At 33.8% G+C, this 27236-nt stretch overlaps 1 protein-coding gene and 1 long non-coding RNA gene across 2 annotated transcripts in view; one reads left to right on the top strand and one right to left on the bottom strand.

Moving 5' to 3' along the window:
* Positions 1–20308, bottom strand: part of LOC115890442 (mucin-5AC-like) — a 45907-nt gene extending 25599 nt beyond the window's left edge. The window contains exons 1-5 of the mRNA XM_030910670.1: positions 20086–20308; positions 3510–3729; positions 1409–2532; positions 813–1035; positions 435–599 (exon numbers count right to left, since the gene is read on the bottom strand). Of these exons, the coding sequence (XP_030766530.1) occupies positions 435–599; positions 813–1035; positions 1409–2532; positions 3510–3729; positions 20086–20262 (1909 nt within the window). The 5' untranslated portion in view covers positions 20263–20308. The remainder of the gene's footprint in view (positions 1–434; positions 600–812; positions 1036–1408; positions 2533–3509; positions 3730–20085) is intronic.
* LOC115890447 lies at positions 5683–6417 on the top strand. Its single transcript, XR_004051646.1, has 4 exons — positions 5683–5718; positions 5767–6023; positions 6078–6178; positions 6275–6417. It is a non-coding gene; the product is annotated as an uncharacterized LOC115890447 (long non-coding RNA).
* Positions 20309–27236: the final 6928 nt, after the last annotated feature.

Below are 27236 nucleotides of genomic sequence, written 5' to 3'. Positions count from 1 at the left end.
TCTAATTGTTATTGGTGATATGCTTGAATGCCCGCTTGCTGGCGTCGTACTAGTGCCTTCTTCTTGAGTTGTTCTAATTGTTACTGGTGATACGCTTGAATGCCCGCTTGCTGGCGTCGTACTAGTGCCTTCTTCTTGAGTTGCCGTTCTAATTGTTACTGGTGATACGCTTGAATGCCCGCTTGCTGGCGTCGTACTAGTGCCTTCTTCTTCAGTTGTTCTAATTGTTACTGGTGATACGCTTGAATGCCCGCTTGCTGGCGTCGTACTAGTGCCTTCTTCTTGAGTTGCCGTTCTAATTGTTACTGGTGATATGCTTGAATGTCCGCTTGCTGGCGTTGTACTAGTGCCTTCTTCTTCAGTTGTTCTAATTGTTACTGGTGATATGCTTGAATGTCCGCTTGCTGGCGTTGTACTAGTGCCTTCTTCTTGAGTTGTTCTAATTGTTACTGGTGATATGCTTGAATGCCCGCTTGCTGGCGTTGTACTAGTGCCTTCTTCTTGAGTTGTCGTTCTAATTGTTACTGGTGATACGCTTGAATGCCCGCTTGCTGGCGTCGTACTAATGCATTCTTCTTCAGTTGTTCTAATTGTTACTGGTGATATGCTTGAATGCCCGCTTGCTGGCGTCTTACTAGCGCCTTCTTCTTCAGTTGTTCTAATTGTTACTGGTGATATGCTTGAATGCCCGCTTGCTGGCGTCGTACTAGTGCCTTCTTCTTCAGTTGTTCTAATTGTTACTGGTGATATGCTTGAATGCCCGCTTGCTGGCGTTGTACTAATGCCTTCTTCTTGAGTTCTAATTGTTACTGGTGATACGCTTGAATGCCCGCTTGCTGGCGTCGTACTAGTGCCTTCTTCTTCAGTTGTTCTAATTGTTACTGGTGATATGCTTGAATGCCCGCTTGCTGGCGTTGTACTAGTGCCTTCTTCTTCAGTTGTTCTAATTGTTACTGGTGATACGCTTGAATGCCCGCTTGCTGGCGTCGTACTAGTGCCTTCTTCTTCAGTTGTTCTAATTGTTACTGGTGATATGTTTGAGTGTCTTTCTGTTGGCGTCGTAATTAGATGCCTTCTTCTTCCAGTTGTTTTAATTATTTGTTTGGTGATAATAGCTTGAATGCCCGCTTGCTGGCGTCGTACTAGTGCCTTCTTCTTCAGTTGTTCTAATTGTTACTGGTGATATGCTTGAATGACCGCTTGCTGTCGTTGTACTAGTGCCTTCTTCTTCAGTTGTCGTTTTAATTGTTACTGGGGATACACTTGAATGCCCGCTTGCTGGCGTTGTACTAGTGCCTTCTTCTTGAGTTGTCGTTCTAATTGTTACTGGTGATACGCTTGAATGCCCGCTTGCTGGCGTCGTACTAATGCCTTCTTCTTCAGTTGTTCTAATTGTTACTTGTGATATGCTTGAATGCCCGCTTGCTGGCGTCTTACTAGCGCCTTCTTCTTCAGTTGTTCTAATTGTTACTGGTGATATGCTTGAATGCCCGCCTGCTGGCGTCGTACTAGTGCCTTCTTCTTCAGTTGTTCTAATTGTTACTGGTGATATGCTTGAATGCCCGCTTGCTGGCGTTGTACTAGTGCCTTCTTCTTGAGTTGTTCTAATTGTTACTGGTGATACGCTTGAATGCCCGCTTGCTGGTGTCGTACTAGTGCCTTCTTCTTCAGTTGTTCTAATTGTTACTGGTGATATGCTTGAATGCCCGCTTGCTGGCGTTGTACTAGTGCCTTCTTCTTCAGTTGTTCTAATTGTTAGTGGTGATACGCTTGAATGCCCGCTTGCTGGCGTCGTACTAGTGCCTTCTTCTTCAGTTGTTCTAATTGTTACTGGTGATATGCTTGAATGACCGCTTGCTGTCGTTGTACTAGTGCCTTCTTCTTCAGTTGTTGTTTTAATTGTTACTGGGGATACACTTGAATGCCCGCTTGTTGGCGTTGTACTAACGCGCTCTTTTTCAGTTGTTTCAGAGGTAATGCCTGGCCAACCGCCAGGCTTGGTTATTAGAGTTGGATAAGGGTTATCGTTTTCACTCCATGTTGAGCCGTTATATGTCTGCGTAGTGTGTGTCATTTCCTGATAATTGTTTGATGAATTATCGTGTATTTCTATTGTATAATGATCCCAATTGGCATCAAAGTCTTCATTAGTACTTGTTTCGTCCTCGTTGCTCTCTGGAACGCCGTCATGAATGCAATGTATGGTTAATTCGTAAGTGGTTTTGCTTTTAGATCCACAAATATAGTAGCAATTGTTGCATGCGTTTTTGTCGATTTTACCCTCGTATGTCTTAAAATAAGATGACACGGGTTTAACCTCTGGCCTGACGCATTTTATAATGTTCGCTTCTTCGCACATTGAGGATATTATGACAGTTTCTGTTACAGAGTTCAACTCGCATACGCCTAGTTCTTCGTTGTAGTGTTCTTGTGGATGGCAATCGGCTATGACTACGCCACCTTGAGGCATACACACCAAGTAACTTTTGTAAAAGTCCTTATTGGGATGTGGCGCGGTCGTTCTGTTGTTACCTTCAACAAATACTATTTATTAACTAACGCATTTTGATTATTTTTGATGTTAGTGGCTTTCTATATTTTTCTTTTTCTACAGGGTGTTTCAAAAAACATGGTTCATCACTCGTGGAAAGATTCCACACGTAAAAATAAGATTTATTATTTATATAAACATAGATCTGATTCTGCTTTGTTTCGTAGCTACAGAGTGTCAAAGTCTTATTTTTTTCCGATATATAATAATTTTCTAATTTAAGTGCTTTTAGCGATTCGAATGAAATTTTGAGGGTAATAATTACTATAAGTGCTACATATTTTAATGCATAAAAGTGTCGACAGATTAGTATCAATGATATATCAATATATTATTGATATATTATTGATATTAATCTGTCGACACATTGATAATAATACATTAATAATGAGAACGTCGTGGGTATTATATCAAACAAATAAACCTTTAAAAAAATTTAATGTCTTTAACTGAAGAATGTATTAAATCAGTACTGATTGATTCCCACTAAAAAATATGAAAAACAGTTGCGAAAATGCATAATTTTAAAGTTAGGGGATGTTAAAACTTTTAAACAATTAAGCCTTTTGTAGTTATCTTAAATAACATGATTTTTTTTTTGAATGTGCTCTAGGTAGCACTGAATATCGATGTTTGGTAATAATAAATTAGATAAAATAAATAATTTATTAAATTTAAGTATTTCTATTATAATTTTATTAATTGGGGTTAATAAAATTGCGTTTATCTCATCAAGGAGATCGAAATCGACAAAATATCAAGATACAACTTTTAATTGGCATTAAAAGGCCTACACAATTTTGCTAAGAAGAGAAAAAAGTCAGTGGCGCACGTGCTTTTTTTAGAAAAATTTTCCAGTGATAACCCATATGCACGTCTATGATGAATCTCACGAAACTTTTTTACGAGAGATGGCACATCTTTTTGAAACACCCTGTATTTTTTGCTGGTTACAAACCTGGACAGTTTCTGTCTGTAATATAGCATATTGCATATCCCCCTCCTGGTAGTCTTTCGCACTCCTTTGTTTTAGTATTAATAATCTCGTCTACATTGCAGTGTTGTTCTTTCACTTTTAATCTATTAAAAAAAGTTTTTACGCAAGTAGCCTTGGATGTGTATTGTGGACTGATCCAATATTGACCCTCTTTGTCGCATGTTGTTGGATGCCATACAATCTGGAATAAACCAATTAAGTTTGGTGCTTTAATTAATGTTTTATTTTATTTTTTTTTTCGTAATATACACTGAGGTGTCCGTTATTTACAAAGTTTATCATTTCTCTCACGACGCTTTCTAAATTTTATGAAAATCACATTCTTGTACAGAATTGAACGTTCTAAAAAAAGTGTCCTACAATTTTTCGATAGACCTATACCACGGCATATAAATCACACGGCAGGCCAACTCGCCTTGGCGGGAACGCTACGCGCATATCCTTGCGCACGCCGCCATTATGGGTGCCAGCAACAGAAATTAACCAGTGTCGTAGTCAGTCGTAGTCAGGGCCATGTAAGTGAAATATTAAAAATGGTTCCAGCAAAAGTTTCCCAATTATGACGGATGATGGCGCTGATCGTCAAAATTTTTGGACAGGGATTTTGCTTACCAAAAATACGACCAATACGACGTGAGCTACGACCGGACCAGGACCAATCAGAATGCTATATTATATTAATGCTATGCTAGATAAATATTTCCGGAGAAGTTATTAACATCGATATACCGCAAACGAAAAAGGCCGTGGCAGCACTGCAATTGTTAAGATGTGGAACAGAAAAACTATTTAAAGCCTTAACCTGGTGTATAAATAGATTCTTAAACAACGCCCCAATACCAAAAGAGTGGAAAATCGCCTATATATCCTCAATCCACAAAAAGGGAAATAAACAAGTGTGCTCCAACTATAGAGGCATATCAGTAACAAGTACCCTAAGTCGATTACACGGACTGATCCTTAGAGATTTAATAGAACAGGAATACCAACAACCAGAAGAGGAGGAACAATCTGGTTTTCGGACTGGGAGAACCTGTACCGACAATATTTTCTGTCTGAAACAACTAATAGAGAAAAAAAAGTAGTATTGATCAGGAGACACACCTCATGTTTATTGACCTTCGCAAAGCATATGATACCGTTCCAGTTAGCAGACTATTCAAGGTACTACAGGACACCAACATTAACTACACCTTAATTAGAGCTCTGAAAAACTTGTACGAAGAATCGACATCACAAATCAAAATAGGCAACACATTATCTGGAAAATTCTTTGTCAATAAAGGTCTACGACACGGATGCTCTATTTCTCCCACATTATTTAAAATATATGTAGCAAAGGCTTTGAGACAATGGAAGAGAAAATGTAATGGAATGGGCATTAATCTGGGAGACACCTGCCTATATACCCTGCAGTTCGCAGATGATCAAGTTTTTATGGCCAACGATAAAGATGATTTGGAGTACATGACAAGAAAAATACAAGAGGAATATTAACGATGGGGTTTGGAAATAAACACAGGGAAAACGAAATATCTACCTATTGGTGTAGATCTATCTAGCGTACATCTAGAAAATGAAGAGATAGAAGCCTACAATGAATACACCTATCTAGGAGTGATATTTGACAACAGCTAAAGATGACAAAGAAATTAAAAAACGAATATCACATGTAACAGTCACATTTCCTCGCAAAGAGTGTCATGTTTACTATAATTTTATTGTTAAATATTATTTTATTTAAATTTTACAATTATGCAACCCGATATACACCGCGATATTATTCAGCTACAGCTACACATTATTGTCACTGATGCCGACCAGCAGTAGGCTTTTGTCAGAGATATGGAAGTGGGAGAATGAGCTTCGACGAGTGCGCATCCAAATTTTTGTCGACGGCAAGATGGCAGACATCTTCCAGGTCTCGCTGTCACTTCCCCTCTTTAATTGACATCTGTTTGTTTTGTTTTTTTTTCGTTTGTGTTGTTATCTAGTTAAAATTTATTATTATCTCAATGAGAATTAATTGTTTATTATTTATTATTTTTGACTTTTTAGTTCGTTTAATTTAATAATTACTAAAACCAGTAGTTCGAAAGATATATTTAAAAATAAAAGATAAAAAATCCAAAAGTTAATTATCTATTAACGTGGATTTGGACGACAATAGGTAAGAACACTAAATTTATTCTATATTCGATATAAACTTGTTTATTAGGTTTTTAGTTTGTGATGTTTCATGTGATGATCATTTTCATGTTCATCGTCTTTGAATTGACATGAGGATATCTATGGAAAAGTAACTAATCTGAAAGTAAGCCAACATATCGTTTGTCCTTTGTGTGCTAAAGAAAAGATTTTCTTTTCGCATCGTGAGGAAGTATTACATCAATTAAAAAATGTTAGGAAGTTGATTACTTGTCATGGAAAAGTATACCAATGGAAATTATTTGTTAAAGAAGTATAATTCTAAGGGTAAATTTTATTATAATTAGTAACCTGTCTATTTTTTATATGTAGATGTTTCAGGTTTTAAGAATAAATTGGTTGAACCCAAAATCTGGAGGAAGTACCTATATCCATACACAGAATATGCCCATTAAGAATACTAGTCCAAATTTGCTTTAATGGTAGGCAATTATTCAATACAAATTAACTTTTTAAGTGACTGAAATATTAAATAGTTTAGAATATGGTATAACAATGTAAAAAAATACTATTTTCAGGAACGATTAGGGCCCGATATATTTGAAACTCATGTTGGACATAGTATTGAGTTGGGTAGAATATTATTCTACGTTAAGTGAGGATATCAGATACCTATTATTGTACTGTATTTTAATATATACATTAGAATTGTTGGTTTTTTCATATTTGTTTTATATATTATTTTACTTACAAGTTATATAAAGTTAACACTAAAATCTACTTTTTGACTTATATAAGTTAGTCTGTGGTTTAATGCGTGATTACATCCACATTATGATTTCAAGTTTTTAAAATATAAATATTATAACTGGCTTTAAAAACTCCATTAAACTGTTAAAAGTGTAATTTATTTCAAAATAAATATACATATACCTATACCTAGGTATATATTAATATCGAAAAATATATATTAATATCGAAAGACATTTTTATTTCCTTAACACCAATTTAATCATCACATACATATGTATAAACATTTATTTACGTTATTTCAAATGAAGACCACAGGAAAAACCAGCTTTGTTCATTTTAACTGGAGCCGAGAAAATGCAATTACGAGTGAACTACTCTGGTTTTTCTCCTGTAGGGCAAAATAACTAAGCTGTAATATCTCTGGGACTAAGCATATTATTATTGCTTTCTTTGATGGTGCCTCGAATAATGCACTTGCCTATAAAATTGTCTCGCTATCAATTTCTATGAAAATGTAACATATTATCTGGTTTTTTCCGTGTAGTCTTCAAATGATCTAAAAATTCAGCAGGAATGATCCATTATGCAGCAAACACACTGATGTTGAATCATTGGAAGCTTTTTTGTGGGCATTTCACAAATAAAATGAAATATCTGATCAAAAACTGAAAATGCAAATCAGATAGTAAGCTTTATAAATACATACATATATATAAATAATCATACCTACATCTATTTATGTCGTACAATCCAACCGATATTTTAATATCCTAGCCCAAGTAAATAATCAAAAATGCACTTTTTATATCAAAAGCAGTAATGTTATCAAGGGTTCCAATTAATATACAGGATTTAAAAAAAAACACGATCCTAATTCTTATTATTTTTCTAAATACGTATTGTCTGATAGGCAATTACAAAATATAAATCTGATGTAAATAGAAAAATAAAGTAAAAACTCTAAAAACAGGTAAAAACAACAACAAAAATTCTAACCACAAAAATTCTAACCAAAGATTTAACCGTCATACGACATGAGCATCACGTGATTGCACAATACCCAACGATAGGGTACGTACCTCTTTCATCTGATTGGACGGTTGGTTGCGTATTTTAAATGAGTGCGTTCCACTAAGCGCTCATAATGCTCAAAATATGCCTTCGGTCGTTCCACATGACGATCGGAAACGTTACATGTTACTTTAAACTACATAAACTACATTACATGTAGTTAATGTAGTTTATGTAGAGGGTGTAGTTTATGTAACCTATGTATGTAACTTTCAAATATCAAAGGTTTGAGGTGAGGTTATAATAAGTTGAAGCTTTAGAAAATACAATGTATTTAAGAAAACAGAAAGAAATATGACTTTTAAATATAATATTCACACATCATATTATTTAGACCACTCATACAAAGCAAAATTATTCATAATATCAATACATAGTTTATTAACGTAGTTTTCTATGTAGTTAATAAACGGGAAAAAGACGTAGTTTTTGAAGAAAAACTACACGTAGTCAATCAGGTAAATTACGTCTTAATTAACTACTTCCGAACCCTGGTCGTTCCACATGACGATACATCGCGGACGTTGTGGTCGCGGCGTAAACGTCACTAATGACGTCATTATTTTCGCTCACGCCGAGCTCACAACGACCCATCTGAATATTAGGATCGAGGTGGACGTTGAGGAATTTTGGCGCAATTTTTAAAACTTAGACAAAAGATTATCGACTTAGGATAAAAAATTTTCATAGATTCTCATAGCCAATAATACGTGGCCTAAGTGTTCGTTTTTTACATCGCGATTTTGTAAAATTGCATTCCACTAGTCGTCTGAACTAGATGAAGAAGTTTCAGACACATTCCGATGCACCAAATATCCAACTGTCGCCAAAGACATTTTGATTTCTTTTTTTTAGACAGATTTTTTGAATTCTCTTCTGTGATTTTGACTATTATTTACTATTTATTTACATACATTGACAGGATTGACGCTTAAAACGCCCCATAACCCATTCCACTTGAGTTTATTATTGTAACGCTCGCAAGCAAGTGGAACGGGAAAAATCGCGATCTTGAGCGTGAACGTTATGAGTGCTTAGTGCACAAAACATCCCCCTTTAGAACTTCATCTGTCATGTTAAGAAATGAAAGTAAATAATAAAGCGCCTCTCGTGTTTGTTCGCACTCAAAAAATTTCAATTAATGCCTGTATATATTTTTAATATATTTTTTAAATTTACATTTTTTTAATTGTAAAGTAATATATTACATTTAAATGGAATATATTACATTTAAATGGAATATATTACATAACAATTATGTCAATTACAGGATTACAAGCTTGTTTTCTAACATTTTTTTAAATAAAACGAATTATAAAATTTCAATATTTGTATATTTGTCGTAGGTATGAAAAAAGTAAAATATGAAATGGACAAACGCTTACTTACATTGCAATAAAACTTCCACTTTTAGTTTTGCAATCCAAACGCAATATTTCTATTTCACAAATAAAAATATCCGACAACAATAAAATCACTGAAACTTCCGCGGCTGACAACGAAAACTGAAAAATATAACGGCACTTTTTGTTTCAGACCTGCATATCAACATTACGCTGTATATTATATGTTTGTTGTTGAAATAATATAAAATATATATCTAATTATATAACTTGTAAATTTTAATATTTTAACATGATTTTAACTACTTTTGACAATAACTTTTTATCAAGATGACATTTTAGACGGCAACTGACATATATGTCATAATATTTGAATCTTAAATATGTATGTAATATAATTTAAATTACTATAATGCAACTTTATAGTAAGAAAACATTTATACATTCACAAAATACAACAAAGTCTAATAATATAGTTTGAAAACAATGAATATTGAATTAAAATTGAAAAAGTTAAGCGCGACCCCTTGTGTCAAAATTAGATGATTAAATTTTCGCAATTTTTACACCATTTGATGACCGGTGGCGCCTCTAGCGTTTGTTCGGGCGGTTGGGCTTTTACTCCCGCTTATGGCCATTAAAGAAAAAGTTCTAAAGGGGGATGTTTTGTGGCTTAGTGGAACGTACTCATGTATCCTCTGTTCGTCACTTGTCACTGTCAGATCAAATCAGATGTTTTTGGATTTATTTATCCCTTGTTTTGGTTATTGAAATTTTATAATTATTAGATAAAATTTCGTAATTAAATTGGTTATTTTTGATGTGGATCGCAGTGTGCAATTCGTTCATTTCAATTGTGGAATTTCTGAGTTAAGTTCGTTCATTGACCGGATATGAAATATGGCTGTTGGAAAATATTCTAGAACATCGTTTTTTTATTTATGCCTTTTTGTGAGTTGGACTAGTCAAGATATATAGTTCTCTATCTATATCCTGGAGGGAGATTTCCGGTTGAAATCTGATTTTGTGAAGGAAATCGAATCCTTGCATCACTTCTTGTGTACTCCCCGACCGAGAATATCGTCGTGAAGAAGTGGCTGCCGTTTCGTGAAGCATTCCCTGTTGGTGAATAGCAGGTCTTCGTAAAGAAGGATTAAGGCTTCCGAAACACCTTTGGTCAGAGACGTGGTTGGATTTTGTTGATTTGTATGGACCGCCGACCAATTTCCGCAATGGGATTAAAATAGCCAAATTTTCCGACCGATATTCCGATTGCACGTGCCCAAGAAGTCCCCGAATAGTTCCAAGGTATGCTATAATTCTTCTGCCTATTCTAAGTCAATGCTCAACTGATTTTTGTTCATATTGTTGTCTGGTTTTCGACTTTTCCACGCCCACGTGGTGTAGAAAGATTAGTTGAGTGTTATCTTTCTTAAATCTTATTTGGTTGTTCGTAATTGTAGAGCAAGAAGACCGATCCAGACCGTAGTGCACAACAGAACAGTCCAGTATTCCATCCTGTTGTCCGTGTAGAGGTACCCGTTGGACATCATAACCCGTTGCCCATCATAAACATAAGATTTGATTAGTCCTTCTTTATTACCTTTATTAACTCCTACACGTTGTGCTAGTCCCTGTTCTATAATTGAGGCTGTTTTCTAAGACAACCAATATTATTTAGGGTTTTTATGTCACCTTTTGAAGTCCTACACCTGCCTTGCATCTGCACCTCTGCTGACATCCGTGGGCTCCAGTGACAGTACACCGAGCTGCTGTACACCGCCGTAGCAACCCTGTAGCTATACGCCTTAGCTCAGCCGGAGGAAGTTTTCAAGTATATCACATCGAGTAGAGTAACACTGTTTAGATATTAGTTAGGTTTAGATTTGCGATTTGTATTCCGCCCTTAGAGCATACTTAGTTTAAGTCAAGGGGGATGACGTCATAGATTTAGTTTTTATTGATTTAAATTCTGATTTAATATAGTTCAATCATTTACATTTTATTTCAATTCTCATACATTTTATTCATTCCTTTATATATTAACTTTTAATATTTTAATAAATTGCTTAAACATTTTTAGTATTTGCAGTCTAGTCTCATAGTTAAGTTAGAGTTACTTAAGTTTAGCGAGTTATAGTATATTTGAAGTTCATGGTAGTTGCACTCAACAGTTCGAGGTTAGTGTTGAAGTCTACTTAATAATAACATCTTATATGCCGAGTTCATAGAGTATAATCTCGTGGCGCCTTTTTATTAATATCTTTGAACCCCGACCACCCGGCTGTGAAAATTAAAAAGCTAGTGGCCTCTATGCAACTCATCCTAATTAAGTAAACTTGTGTTTTATTGAACTTCAAACTAGAAAAGGACGCGGCACACAAGCTAGAAGAACAGTTGGCTGTCTGAATGGAGTATTTTGGACTAATGCAATAGTAAAGAAACGGAAGATTAATATATACGAGACCCTGGTAAAGAGCAGTCTACTCTATGGTGCAGAGACTTGGCGAATAACAGAGGCCAACCGAAAAAAACTGGAAGCGGTAGAATGGATGCCTATAGAAGAACCTTAGGAATTTCCCGAAGAGATAGAGTCCGAAACGAAGAAATCCGACAGAGGATAGGAATAGAGGGATCTTTGGCAACCGACATCGAACGCCAACAACTTATGTGGTACGGACATGTCCAGAGGATGGATGACACACGACTTCCAAAACAAATTATGCAGTGGATACCCCAACATCGAAGAAAACGTGGAAGAGCCAAGAAGACTTGGAAGGAGGGTGTCACAAGAGCAATGAGTACCAGAAATCTAAGGGAGGGACAATGGAACGATCGGAAGACGTGGAAGTTAGGCCGTGGCTAACGTCATATTCAAGGCCTGACTGTTTTGACAGTTCTACCGAAGTGGTCCAGAATTAGTAGTCGTAAACAAACCAATTGTTTTCATTAGTTTCGCAACAAATCTGTGTTTTTTACGCGTTTCTATGCTAATAAAATTATACTAAATAATTTTGAGTGAATAGTGAACTATCTAGATCCGATTCATAACATCGTACCCGCGAAAAAAAACATACTTTCGGTAAAAATTATAGTAACACCGGCAATGCCGGCTGTGTGTCCGGACTAGGAAAAAGTTAATTAGGAAGGGAATTTATATAAAAACATAATTAATAGCGTTAGTGTTAGTGTATAGTGTTAAACCAACGTAAGTGACGTGTATTTTTATGAAAAACAGTTTTCGTTTCTTTATTTTTACTTTGTGAAATAAAAAATTCCGCGACATTGTTCTGTGCCTGTGCCTTGTAGCAGCAATTATAATAAGTCCTCAGGATCTGTCTACATTCTCTTTCCAAACAATATTATCTGTAACTAGGTCACGTCCAAAACCTACAGAACATGCTGTGCCTACAATTTTTCCAAATCAACCCTCTTATGGACCCTTTGTGCATGTTCCCATAAAGAGAAAACGTCCCGATGAAAGAAAACAAGATTTGGAAATTCAGGATGAAATAAATATTGAAAAGTATTATTATTATTATGAAATGGCAAATATATTTTAAAGAAATTAAATGAATTTGTACTTTATTTCAGTATTTTATATAAAAAAAATGATATCATTATCTTTTTATTTACGATTTATGGAGATGGTTACTTGATGAACATCGAACTACAAATTACTTAATCTTAATAGTTAGTTCTATCTGATATCCACATTTTTTAAATATGTTACGCAAATTTTTACAATTATTTTTAATTAAACTTTAAAATGTATTCTGCCGTTATCATATACAATACATTTTCTTAACTTGTCGATAAACGTATAGTTTTCAAATTTTTTAATATTTGGAAACTTTTTATCACAGGTATATTATCACTAGTTGCTAAATACTCGCTAACGCAATTTTAGGACACGCTTTTTATTATCTAGATTTAATTTTTTCATCTTATGCTGTAGTTTATGTCATATTAATATTCGTGCTTTAGATCTAAATTTTAATGCTATTCAATTACTTTAACGCGATAAAAAGTTAATGTTATTTTTTAATACCATTCTGTATAATATTTTTCATATTTATATCTGGCAAAACTATCAATAAATACTATTATTTATGCAAAACCTATATGCAGTACCATATGGCACAATACAAAAGCCGGACTAGTGCGGTGACGTCACAAATCGATGTCTCTGGCCTGTCTGTCATGTTGGTCATGGTTAGGCATCGGACAACGTCGCAAGGCGTTCTAGACCGATATATAATAATTTTTTTCAGGATGATTTTAAATGGTTTATAAACGAAAACATTGATTATTTCATAATTACAAATTTGTTATAATTTTTTACACGGTTTAATATTGATACAAGTTTTCTGCAGTTAGGCAGTACGGAATAGTTAAAGGATCCTGGATATATGAAAGAAATTGTGAAAAATTTGACAGTAGTTAATGATACTGCAGAAAGAGCTGTTAAATTGTCAGAAGAATACATTAATATTTTATCTAGAAGTGAAGATGAAAAACAATATGTGATTCAGATTGTAAGCGAGTATAAGAAGAAATATCAAAATCCAACTAAACAATGTTTATTAAAATAAATCAACTATACTGAAATTGTTTAAACTTCATGAGACTTGAAGATTTCTTAATTCCCAACCTTAACACCATCAGATATGTATATTTTTACAGTAATAGATTAAGTTTTTCAAAAATAATCATAATTTTGCCAAAAAAGTTGAAAAATTTAGGAATTTACCGAGTGATTAACTTTAGCCGTGAATAACTTTTGAAGGAGAAGGTTTATCGAAAAATTGTAAGATACCTTTTTTGTAGAGCGTTCAATTCTGTACAAGAAAGTGTGATGTTCATGGCTGCGAGAGAAGATCGAGAGAAAAAAATTCGTCCCTGGTGAATCCCCCTATTGACGCTGTAATTCAAAAACACGTCTATAAATGGCACTTAAAAAAATTGCTGGTCAGTATTTCTTAATAGCTATTTAAGTTTATCATGAATAAAAATAATCTACAGCTTTATTTTTTGCCACATTTATTTCTACATGAAATGGCCCATTAAACAATTTTACGATTTCGTGTGCCTGATAAAATTGTTTTTTTTTATCTTACTAAGCTCGACTTTTATGCACTTTGTTGTTTGCTTTTTGCAATTTTTTAATATGATATTAAACAATATACGTCAATAACTTATAAATTACTAGCATGTACCCGCGACTTCGTTCACGTCGAATTAATCATTTGTAATTTGTAATGGTGATATGATAAAGCAAAGCAAGAATTTCCATTAACATACAAACTGGAGCAGAATCGTGGTTAATCAATTACCTAATTTTTTGGAACACCCTGTATGATTTTTTACAAAAATTTCAAAATATGTAAAAAAACAAAATAAATTATACGTGTCCAAGCGTTTTCCCGAAAGACTAACGTTTTTTAAATAACAAATATTGTAATATTTGAGGGGCGTTTTCACCCTGTTGGAATTTGAGATTCGAGAAACCCCTCCTTATCGAACCTCTACACCCCACAGTCAATCCGTTTTCCAAAATCAGCTTTAAACGTCAAGCAGTTTAAGCAGAATCGTGATTACTCAATGGTTCTATTTTATGAAACACCTTGTATAAATTTTTAAAAAATTTTAAAATATGTAAAACAACAAAATAAAATATACGTGTTTAAGAGTTTTTCCGAAAAACTCACCGGATTTTAAATAAAATATATTCTAATATTTGAGGGGTGGTTTCACCCCCTTAAAATTCGAGTTTGGAAAAATCCCCTCTTATCGAACCTCTACACGCTAAAGTCAATCCGTTTTCCAAAAATTAGCTTTTTACGTCAAGCGCTTTAAGCATGATCGTGATTAATCAATGACCAGATTTTTCGAAACACCCTGTATACATTTTTAAAAATCTTAAAATATGTAAAAAACAAAATAAAATATACGTGTTCAAGCGTTTTTTCGGAAACTTGATCGTTTTTAAATAAAAAATATGGTAATACTTGCAGGGTGGTTTCACCCCCTTGGAACTGGGATTTCGAAAATCCCTTCTTATCGAACCACTACACCTTAGAATCAACCTGTATGCCAAAATTGAGCTTCTTACGTTGAGTGGTTTGAGCAGGATCGTGATTAATCAGTGAGTCACTTAAGAATTTTATATATTAGTATAGATTATTTGAGGGGCGTTTTCACCCTCTTGGAATTTGAGATTCGAGAAACCCCTTCTTATCGAACCTCTACACCCCACAGTCAATCCGTTTGCCAAAAATCAGCTTTAAACGTCAAGCAGTTTAAGCAGAATCGTGATTACTCAATGACCATATTTTATGAAACACATTGTATACCTGTATACATTTTTAAAAAATCTTAAAATATGTAAAACAACAAAATAAAATAAACGTGTTTAAGAGTTTTTCGGAAAAACTCACCGGTTTTTAAATAAAAATATTCTAATATTTAAGGGGTGGTTTCACCCCCTTAGAATTCGAGTTTCGAAAAATCCTTTCTTATCGAACCTCTACACCCTAAAGTCAATCCGTTTTCCAAAAATCAGCTTTTTAAGTCAAGCGCTTTATGCAGGATCGTGATTAATCATTGACCGTGATTAATCATCGAAACACCCTGTATACATTTTTAAAAAATCTTAGAATATGTAAAAAAAGAAAATAAAATATACGTGTTTAAGCGTTTTTTCGGAAACTTGACCGTTTTTTAAATAAAAAATATTGTAATATTCCACCCCCCTTTTTACCCCCTTAGGGGATGAATTTTAAAAAATCCTTTCTTATCTCACGTAAACAACATAAAACGAACCCCTGTGCAAAATTTCAGCTTTCTAGGGTCAAGGGTTTGGTCTGGGCGTTGATGAGTCAGTATCAGTCAGGACAGTCAGATTTATATATATAGATATTATTATTTATTTTTAAACTTTTGTTGTGCTAGCCGATTTTAAAGTATAGAGAAGGCAATAAAAGTTGGCGTTGACGTCATCAAAGACTTCGAAACTAATGCCAAATTAAATTTTGAATCAATAAAAATTAGTTTGAAACTTAGAGCGTGCTTTTTCCTTTTTTATAATCTTTTTATTTTCCCACCGGAACATTGCTGAAAAGACTAACTACACCAAAACTCACCATTAACCCTTAACGGCTACACTAAATAATGGGCTCTTTCACAAAAAATTATATACCCAATTCAAGGATAAAATCTGAAATAGAAGACTATTTTCAGTATATTTATCCAAAAAAATAGTTCCATGACATTGAATAACTTTTTTATAGGCCCTCAAAATTGCTTTAATTTGAAATAATTTTAAAGCGCCAATTGATGACGTATGAAAAATACGCCCAATCACATTGCAGAACCGTGCTCGTGCGCCAGCCAACAACTGGTAACATTGCGATTTGATTTGACCAGCACCACCTCAACTCAAGGCCAATCAACATGATATGGGCAAGGCAAATATGGCGACGAAGGCAGCGCATTATTAAATTGTTTACCTTTAACCTGAAAAGCCGGTAGTGGTTTCTCGGTCCGATTGCATACCAGAAATAATTAATTATCTCTAGTTTGTTGTGCTTCTGCAACACGTTTGTTTAGTTCTTAGTGTTCAGTGCATGGTGTGATCAGAAAATTGTGATAAATAACAGTAATAAAAATCCAAACCAGATTGATTCCACATAGGGAACTTCAAACTTTTGTGCTTGTCGTACTCCTCTATTATTAATTATTTTAAGGTAAGAACTAGAAGTATTTATGAAGATATTACACCTAAATGAGTAAAATGCCTTCACCGCCAGTCTGCATAGTACTTTATAATAGTTACTTACAATAATCAAAAGATAGGTATTAACATTTTATTGTAGCATACCTTTTACATGCTCTGTTCCAAATTGTCACGAGAATTATAGAGGGGGTCCCAAGGTTTCTGCTTTTATATTCCCCAAAAATGACGAGCTTCGTAAAAAATAGTTGACAACTATTAAAAAAGATAATTTCACTCCTACTAGTTGTTCTCGGGTAAGAAGTGCATTAAATATGCCTCAAAAAGGCCAAAGGCCAAAGCCTCTGTTACCCTAGTGAGGATGTAGTTATGGCTACTGCTTACACTTACCTCACTATAAGTAAAATATTGGAAGAATAATCAAGCTTTTACATCAAAAAGATCACAGAAAGATATTGACAACATTCACATTTGAAAATATAAATGGCCTGCCTTGATGTAAGTCTTTTTTTAAGTCACAATTGCCCCTCACATACGTCAGAATTTATTATTAAATCCATCTTGTTCAGAATATCCAATATTTTATTGAAGAACTATGCAAAAAAAGTCGTTATAAAAAGGTTATAAAAAGGTATTTATCTAGTTTTTTTCTATATAAAATCTTGAAACACATATTATATTTTTTAGTTATCCTCACCTATTATAGTTTAAATTTATTCCCATTTGTGTAATGCTGCAAAACATAGGAAAAATATTCCATATTTTTTGACCCAAGCCAGTGTAGTTTACAATTCCAAGAGCATTTACCAAGGCTTTTACTAAGACAAGTAACTTCCTATACTGTCCATAATAGTATATATTTATCAAACGTACAGTAAATTCTAAACTATGGTAGATAAGTGTTTGCAATTGAATATTTAGTCTATATTGCTATTTTCTGTCATATATTTCTGGTTATTTATTTTTCCGATGATTTTGAACACCGTATATATGCTACCTCAAGTTTGAATATTTACACACTAGTACACTACCTACCTATTTTCTGAGAAAGCAGACCTTTTTATAAAAAGTAACTAACTGATGTTTTCATAAAAATAATAATACAAAAAATTCCATACTTATGTGGAGAGCTTTAGACTCCCTGTATATTAAAAAATTAGTGAAATATTACGTAATCTAACCCGACATTTGTGTGAAAAATGTCTATTTGGAAATAAAACAGGTTTTAAAATACGTGCCAAATAAAGCACTTCTAACTCCACCATATTGGAAAAGGTTGAATAGCCTTGTGTGGAGGTGGTGGTGGGCTGGGCGGCATGGTGGCGCTTTGTGGCTTGTGGTCGCCCGTCCATATCGCCCGTGTTGCCGCTTTTCAACATGCCAGGTGTGACGTATTAAAAATAAAGTGCGGATTTTTATTCTGGGCTTTTTTGTTTTTATTTATTTTCTTAAGAACGACTTCAAATTTTTCGAAAGTGAGATAGCAGAAAATTCTAGAATTAATTGCTTTATTCAATTATGCTAATTCGAAAATATAGTGAAAGACCCCATTTTCCTTTAATGGCTACAGAAATTACATAATTTAATAGAAAATAAAATGTTTTTGTATCTATCTATACTTTTATGAGTTTACGTGAGTTAGTTAAAAATATACAGGGTGAGTTTCTTACGATGTAAAAAAATCTAGTAAACCATAAACTTTTTCAAAAATCTGAAAGGCGCATATTTATGCTCCACAAAACTGCAACTCTTTCCCCCATTTAACCGACTCTCTATCTCCAGTATTTTCCGAGATACCAACAGAGAACATCGTAGGAAACCCTGTCGCAGGCGTATCGGAATAACTCGGCATTTTGAAAAATGACTAGGCTTATTAAAAAACTCCGGGGTTTTTAACAATAGAAGGATATTTTACAAAGAGCTTATCTGTTTTCAGACGCTTTGCAAAATACCTAATGAAGACTAGTCAGATCGCACAAAATATTTTACGCGGGATTGCTAAAACTAACCTAAATTAAATCAATGACATTTCTTGAATTTCTCCTTCAAAATTAGGAAATAATGGCACAAAATGTGATAATCTGATAATTCTCTTAAATAGAGTATGGTTAAAGACGATTATTATAAAGATCTAAATTCATTTTATTCTAAATGAATAAAAGTTGCAAAAAAAGAAAGCAGAGTTCCACGAAGAAGCAGCCCTGTACACCGAATCGAATTACAGAGTATAATAATTAAATGAGATATTAATATTAAGGTTTAAATATTATATTTTGTATTTAAAATTAAGTTATTTATAATTATAATTTATGAAATAGGGTTCCAGTTGTTTTCGTCTAAACAAATTAAAATTTTGACATAAATTATTGTTTTGTATAGGAAAAATCTCATGTCTTGGTTTGTTATTAAATTTTTATTGTTATTAGATATAGTTTAAATGTGTTGATGTTGTTAAATATAGTTTAAATTGTTATAGAATTCTGCATATCTCATTGCAAATATTATTTTCGTTTTAATTGCTGCTCACAGCTAGAATTTTTTTGCATTACAGCCCTTATTACAGCGTATATTCAAAGTGGGCGAATTTTTAAAAAATCTATTTCTCAAAGAGGAATCGAGCAAAATATTAATTATGCTACATTTTTGGGTTGGGTAATTTTAAATTCTTTTCAATTCATTAAAAATACACAGGGTGTCCTATATCAAAAATCAAATTTTCTCTTTTCTGTTGTAATTCTTAAATTATTAATTTAAAAAAAATTATACTTAAACCATTAAATTCTACGTAAAAAGGTGCTTTGGAAATGTTTTCACAAAAATACAAAATTCCCCTACGGCAAAAAAGTAACAGCGATTTGTTAAAAATGTACATTTTTGAAAAAAAACTCGTAACTCCGAAACTGTAACAGATATCGATGTGTGGTTTTCACCAACATGTTTTTGATAAAAATTGATCTCCAGACACCGATATTAGTTTTTGTCTTTTTTTCCTCTATTCAGGGTGTCCCAGAAATAAGTGCAAGTATTTTAAGAGGTGGTAGATCTGGTCAAAAGGAACACTTTTTCTCTTTACTATTTTTCCAAAGTCCAAAATAACCAAGCTATTTTACTTTGAAAATTTAAACAAAAAATACTTTTTTGCTTAAATTTTCAGAACCACTGGATCTTTTCTGGATTTTCTTTCATGTAAATTTAATCTACTACCCATGTTTCTTGGTAATATGGCATTACCATTTCTTGATAATATGGCTATATTATCAAAAAATTATGTTTTTTAACTTAAAACTAAAAAAATTTCCAAATTTTTTTCAAAAAATTCTAAATTTTCAAAAAAATTTTTCGCAGAAAACCTCATAGGCGTGTTTCTGAGGCCGAAATATACTACCAGTTAAAATACTTGCACTTATTTCTGGGACACCCTGTATATCTCCTATTGAAAAGGGTATTTCCCTTTGCAAGCGTCCAATTTGACCCACCCTGTACTTACCTGTTTCGGTGTAAATTCTTCAATTTCGAATAATTCGGTTAAATAATGGTCGTGGCTTATGCGGTGCTGCACGGCGCTTGTATTTGTTATACCGTGGGGTAAATAAATTTCGGTACCCCCCGAGCTCCATGGAAGAACGCACGTAACAGTGAACAGTAAAAATCTATGCACATACATAATAAACCCGCCGTGAACTAAATTTAACTTTTGAATAATTAATTTTTTCAGTTCGTGTCCACATTATTACCTAGGTATATTTTCACTGATTTCGAATTTTAAAGTGATATGTTCGTGCCTGAGTAGGCGAAACCGTAAAGATAATTTATATTTTCGTAGAATGTAGAATAATTCTAACACGTTTTAAGTATTTTTATTAATCGGTAATTTAGTTAAAGTGATCAAATTTTGAGTCAACCAATCACGGAGGCTAGAAAATAGCCCACGCATTTTTGAAGAATAGTACTGACGCATTACGTAGTTTTTACGTAAAATACTTTAAAATAGTATGAATGGGCTTGGTATGCGTACGATTTTTTGCGGAATCCGGCCTATTTGCTTATTGTCCGCATTGAGTACTGCCTCGTACTCCTGAACATCGGCGTAACCGCTTGGAGTGGCATAGGGAGAGAATTCAATGGGATCAGTACTAGAATCATGTGGTCTTCTTTCCGCTTCTAGTACGAGAGCTAGCAACGTCGGGAAAACAAGTATTTTAAGAAAGCTGGCTCTGTAATATATCGTTTACTATGCTCTCTGGAACAGCATGCGGCCCGTCTGGCTGCCGATAAACGTTGCGTTCCCTACTGCGCATTGAAAGAAGATCCTATATTTTTATTAGTCCTTCAAATTCTAGTATTGAATATAAACCGACCGAATCGCCATGGCTTAGCGCGTAGAGGTTCCGCCTATGAAGCGAGGAGTCAGAGTTCGAGACCGGGTCAGGGCTTTTATTTTATTTTCGTTTATATTCTGATAGTAAAGTATTGAATAATTCTGGTGATTCAAAAAAAAAACAAATATTTCATGCTTTACTATCAGAATATAAACGAAAATAAAATAAAAAAGTTTTTGCCCTGACCCGCTCTCGAACTCTGAATCCTCGGTTCGTAGCGGAAATAGAGGTGGGAATTCTAGTTCCTTGGGAGGAACTAGTTCCTTAGTTCTAGTTCCTCCAGAGGAATAGTTCCTTGAACTAGGTCTTTAGTTCACAATAGTTCCCGACTAACATTGACATCCCCCTTGCTTGCTAATGCGTTTCGTTGTCAGTCAGAACTATTCACAGTATGATCTGTATAATTTTTATAATGTACGGAGATATAACGAGACGTGTAATTGTGTATGTTAAAAACATATAGGTAAGTTTTATAGCAGATAAAAAAAATTAAAAAAAAAACTCAAATCAGAATTTAAAAAACTATATCACAAATCAATTCGAGCAAATATTACAAAAATTTTACTTTTCCTCACTTCAAGTTTTTTTTTGTCTAAAAATTCAGAATATCTACTTCGTTTTATAAGATATTTCTTAATTTTAGGGACCTAAAGTGAAACATTCCCAAAAAATATTTAAAAAACAAACTAAAAATCAAAAACAGTATCCACGACAATTTTCTGTGGTAATGACATAAAATAATTAACTAGAAAGAAGTGTCAACTCTGTGTTAAATCGTGGAAACACGATACGCCACCGAAAGCCTTCGTTGTCGTCTGGAGAACTAACTTTCCAATTGACAGGTTGACATGATGGATTAATTTTCATTTCCGTTTCCGGTTATTCAATGGCGGGCCCTCTTTCAGTTCAAATGTATTTTGTATTTTTTCTTTTCATAAATAAAACCAAAAAATAATTTATTCCCATATATTTATTTGAAATATGGAACAACGTGACTAAATAAATATAAAAATATAGAGGATTGTATTGTTTCAATACCAATTAGTTAATTATATGCACTTTTAACGTAAATTAGTTAAGGTATAAGCATGACTTACAGTAATTTGTAAATAAACACACGCATTCGCAAACTTCAAGGACAGAAAACGGACACAGGAACATGAAAACGGGAGCCTTATACAAAAACCTGAAAACAGAAAACAATTTTTTATACAAAAATTAACAATGTAAAATATCAATAGGTATAAAATATAAATATACTGTTTAAAAAAGCGTCCATTATTCCCAAAGAACCTGGCTTATAAATCAAAAGATGCAAAAGAGACTTTTAGTCGGATAACATAATCAGATTATCAGTCCCATTTATTGCTTTATTGACAATAAATCGCACATACTGGAGATAACTAATGTTGGCCATAGTTAAAAATGATCTTACCTTGCTGTAAATTGTTTCCATTTTCAAAAAAATCGCCGATCAAAGAGATTATAACACCATTTTCTTGCATCTAAAAAATGTAAAAACAGTGTTTATTTACTACCTATTTTTCATATACATGGGACATACCTACTACTGCAGAAACGTCATTTTCTCCAGGATTCTTCATGTAATATATATTTTATATACTTTATTACCTTTATATTTATAAATTTCAGCCGAAATATTAAATTGAACTTCCAAAACGAAACTAAACGGAATGAATTAAAATGGCGTCGAATATTTTCGAATTTGTTCTAGAACAAATCTGAAGTTGTCTCTGAAACTGAAATCTGTCAATTCTAAACTGTGAAGTTAGACAATAGTTAGACAAAAACAATGCTGTCCTTGTCTAGGCGGCCATACTTGTCGTGAGGAGAATGACAGGATTGACACTAATGACTGTTTCCAATTTTCCTATTTCACTGTCACCCCCCTGGGTAATGACGCCGCGCCGGCTGCGGCAATAGACAAGGCCGAATCCAGCGTCATCGCCTTGTATTATATCTCGGATCTGCCGACTTACTGTGTCCGATTTGTCGAAGTATTTTCACTCTATTGGACTATCTCTCAATATATCCAAGACACAGTGTATGTTATTTAGCAATCGATACTCAATTCCCTTTATCCTCCAGCACGAGCAACAGGAAATATGTTCAGTAAATAGCGTTTCATTTCTTGGTTTAACGATCGATAGACGTTTGGATTGGCTTCACCATATTGAAGTACTGGCATCTAAAACTTCTCAGTTCTGCTATGCGCTGAGAGTAATATCGGGGTCCGTGGGGATCGATGCTGCTATGTCAGCTTACTATGCTTTTATCTATTCCAGATTTAAGTATGGTATTATTTTTTGGGGCAACTCTGCGGGGGTGGAAGGAATATTACGAATACAGAAAAAATGCTTACGTAGTATCTTCGGATTGAGTCAGCAAGAAAGCTGCAGGGAGATTTTTGTTGAACATAACGTTCTTACAGTTGTTTCCATGTATATTTTGGAGGCTGTGGTGTTTGTCCTGGAAAACTGGAATTTATTTGGACACCGTAGGCTCGAACATGAATATGATACTAGACACAGATTACAGCTGGTTTCGGATAAATATAATGTTACGGATTCCGTGGGTCCACTAATTTAAACTCACGATAAAATACTTAACGAATTTATTTTCTCCATAAGCATTTTCTGTAGTTGGTCTTGTTCTTCTTGACGTCGTAGTTTTTCCTCTTCTTTTTCTCTTTCCAATCGGGCTCGTTCTTCTTCTCGTTCTTTACGGAGTCTTTCTTGATCTTCTGCTTTTTCTTTTCGCAGCCTCTCTTGTTCTTCTGCCTTTTCTCTTCTCATATTCTCCATAAAATCGCCCAATAATTTGCTTACTTCCTCCATTTCTTCGCTTGCTGTCTCGTACCAACCATAAAAATTCCCAAATTCGGTGTAAAAATCGTCCAATCCACTTAATTTCTTCTTAAAATCCTCTTGAATCCACTTTTGACACCAATTGTTGCCCTGATTCCGTGGGTCCACTAATTTAAACTCACGATAAAATACTTAACGAATTTACCGTCTTTTTCTTACTTTATACACAATTACTAACTTATAACACACAACAACTAACTATTTATAAGATTCCTTCACCAAATTGTCCGATTTTTCAATTTCACGCGGTATATTCAAATTTCAAAAAACTGTCTCAGTGGTCGATGGCTCCGGCTTATATACTCTATTGACTGCTTCTCGAAATTTCCCAATTCTCGGAAAGCGCACTTCTTCATACCAGACAATTCCATTGTCTGATTCCCTTACTTCTCGACTTGACTAAGAGATGGCGCCTGAAAAAGTCTTTTAATTTCTGGCGGATACGTTGCGGTTGTGCAGGCAACCAGTAATACATTTTTAATTTCTGGCGGATACGCCATTTTTCTTGACAATAATTTCAGCTATCTTCAAAAAAATATAGATTACTCTCTAATAAAAATATTCAATTCCCTTCCAGAAAATTTTACCTTGTCTATGCCTAAAAACAAAGTTAAAAAATGCTTAACCATCTTTTTGTGCAGAGGAGCTTTTTATTCCCTCGCGGAATTTCTAAACAGTGATAAGAGCGCCCTGTGTCATATTTAACATCGATTGTGTATTGTTGTAAAATCATATCTCAATTTTTTCAAATCGAACGAGGGTGGCTCATTAGCATATTTGGAAAAAATATTTTTTTACGAATAATTTGATACCATACACTTGGTATTTCGACTCAAATGGTCGTTATGAACCACTTGTTACAATTTCAAATAAACCATATTCGAAAATATCAAAAATTGACGTAATCTTTTAGTATTACGTCACTTTTACTATTTGACTTATTTACTCAAACCCGTGATAATTGCGAAAAAGTGGTATTAAAAACTTAAAAAGTTGTGTGACCTGTGAACTGCAAAAACCATTGTGGATCGTGGCATAACGTCGGTTTCCAATGTTTCATAGGTATTTCATACATGTCCTGTACACACTGTATTTTATTTAAAAAATTAAAAGGAAATAATAATAAATTTGAATAAACAATATTTGGCGACATAATTCTGGAAAAAGCCGAACCCAAAAGCCGAACTGCTCCGAAATTATCAAAAGCTTTGGGTCGCAACCGTTGTAAGAATAGCGCCAAATAGTATTTACATTGTTCTTATGAGTACTTTCCAATCTAAACTTGTTTCTTTTATCTACGCTGGCAGTCTTTCTTAAATAACTATTTAATTTTATTATTTTTTTTAACCTGTTTACGACTGAGTTGTATAATTAATAGGGGAGCCAATATTTGGACAGTTCAAAATTTACATGGGATTTTCCATGTTTCCAACGACGACGGTATAGGTGCTCTCCGTTTTTTTTTTCACTCAGTATAAATCTCCTAGATCCTTTGTTTTGAACTGTAAGCTTTGTTTATTGGAGAAATAAATAATGGGCTTTTATTTACAAATATTTTATTTTTACTTCTAATAGATACCTACTATTTAAAAATAGACTTATGACAATATCTCTATCTATATGTATAACAATACGATCTAAAAATATATGGTGGTAGTATATAGATAATTATAATGTAAGAAGCGTGATAAATAACTATATCATCGAAAAGTTAGTCATTTTCAATAAGAATACTTTTTATTTGCTATAGCTCAAAGCAAGATGATGGATCATAAAAATTTTTGATCGCTTCGTATGTGTATAAAAAATAACATTCATATGAATAGGGAAAGTAATAAGGAATCTTCTTGTAATCGAAGTAAAATAAAAACAAAAGACCAATAAAATTAAATGAAATAAAGAAAATATACAAGTTTACCAGTTAACACACTCTAAACATATTGTCAGTTTTACTGACTAACGAAAAAAGACAAATTATTTTAAACCTAACTATTTATATTATAATATATAAAAATATTTATATAAAATATTATTTCAATCTAATAATTTAAAGTTAACTTATAACAAAAAGACTACTGTCCATCGTTCATTTTTTATCTGATGTTTAAATAGTAGTATGGCCTAATATACAGGTTGATTTAATTTCAATATTGACGAAATTTCGTGTATTATTAAAACGCTATATTAAGTATAAAAAAAACAATATTGTAAAGTTTTTGCATTTTTAATGAAGAGGTGGTTCAATTGTCTAGCTTAGTTAATTTGTATTTCAAACCACAAGGAGTATGTAGAACTATCACTACATTTATGTAGTGTGTAGTCTATCCAGGAATTTTGTAAACATATGTATTTTGTAAACATAATTTTTGTTCTTGATAAAAGTACCGGGTGTCCTACTAAAGGATGATTCACGGTACACCGGGACGGGCCGGAGCCGTGCGACGGTGAAGGCAGGGCCTAACATTGTCAAATGTTATTTATACTTATACATTCTTGCTAAGCCAAACACGCTCCGAGCTTCGCCGGAACGCGTCCGTGCCCCGTCCAAGAAATGTCGGTGTACATTTTTCCTCGGATCCGCTACGTTCCGGCCCCGTTGCGGCAAACATAAATGAGACGCCGCGGCTAAATACTTCGTTCGTCTACGGGCCTATAGCGACTGTTTTCTAGCAGTGTTGCCGCACCCACTTTGGTACAATTTTTTCAAAAAAGCACAACAAAATACATCTGCAAATGACTTTATCCGGTTTGGTATGTGTGAATTTCTTCATAAATTTCTACATAAAAAACTTCCTGGAGAAAGACACAAATCGAGACGAAAAACATGAAATTGAAATTCAGAAAACGCAATTATAAGTATGTATAGGTTGAAGAAATGTAAGTAATTCTAATACTACACACGATACTTGGAAAACTTAAATTTTATTAAAAAAAAACGCAAATATAGAAGCATGTTAGAAACAGCAAATTTTTAAGTTTTTTCTTCGGGTTATTTAATATAGGCAACCCTATAGACATTACAACGTTTATAATACGTCGTTAATTAATGCGGATTGTCTCCGAATGGTATCGGTAAGCGCGTTTAATGCAATATCAACGACGATAATTATTAAATATCTATTCATTTTCGGTGCGCGTGGGAAATAATTATTGTACCGAATCATCCTGGATTTGAAAATGTAGCTCCACTGTACCAAATAGAATTAAAAGTATCAAATTTGGTACAAACGTACCACTGCGGCAACACTGTTTTCTAGAATATAATCGGCACGGACATGATCCCCGTTGTCCACTCGGTGTTGCATATATTGAAGGCCCGGACGTGGCTCGGTGTCTACTTTACGGAACGTGCCCGACTCGGGTACGGTCCG

Source organism: Sitophilus oryzae, unplaced genomic scaffold (assembly GCF_002938485.1).
Source record: "Sitophilus oryzae breed Bouriz unplaced genomic scaffold, Soryzae_2.0 scaffold_864_pilon_pilon, whole genome shotgun sequence".
NCBI lineage: Eukaryota > Metazoa > Arthropoda > Insecta > Coleoptera > Curculionidae > Sitophilus > Sitophilus oryzae.
The sequence above is the reverse complement of the archived record's forward strand: the minus strand, read 5'-3'. Positions and strand labels throughout refer to the sequence as shown.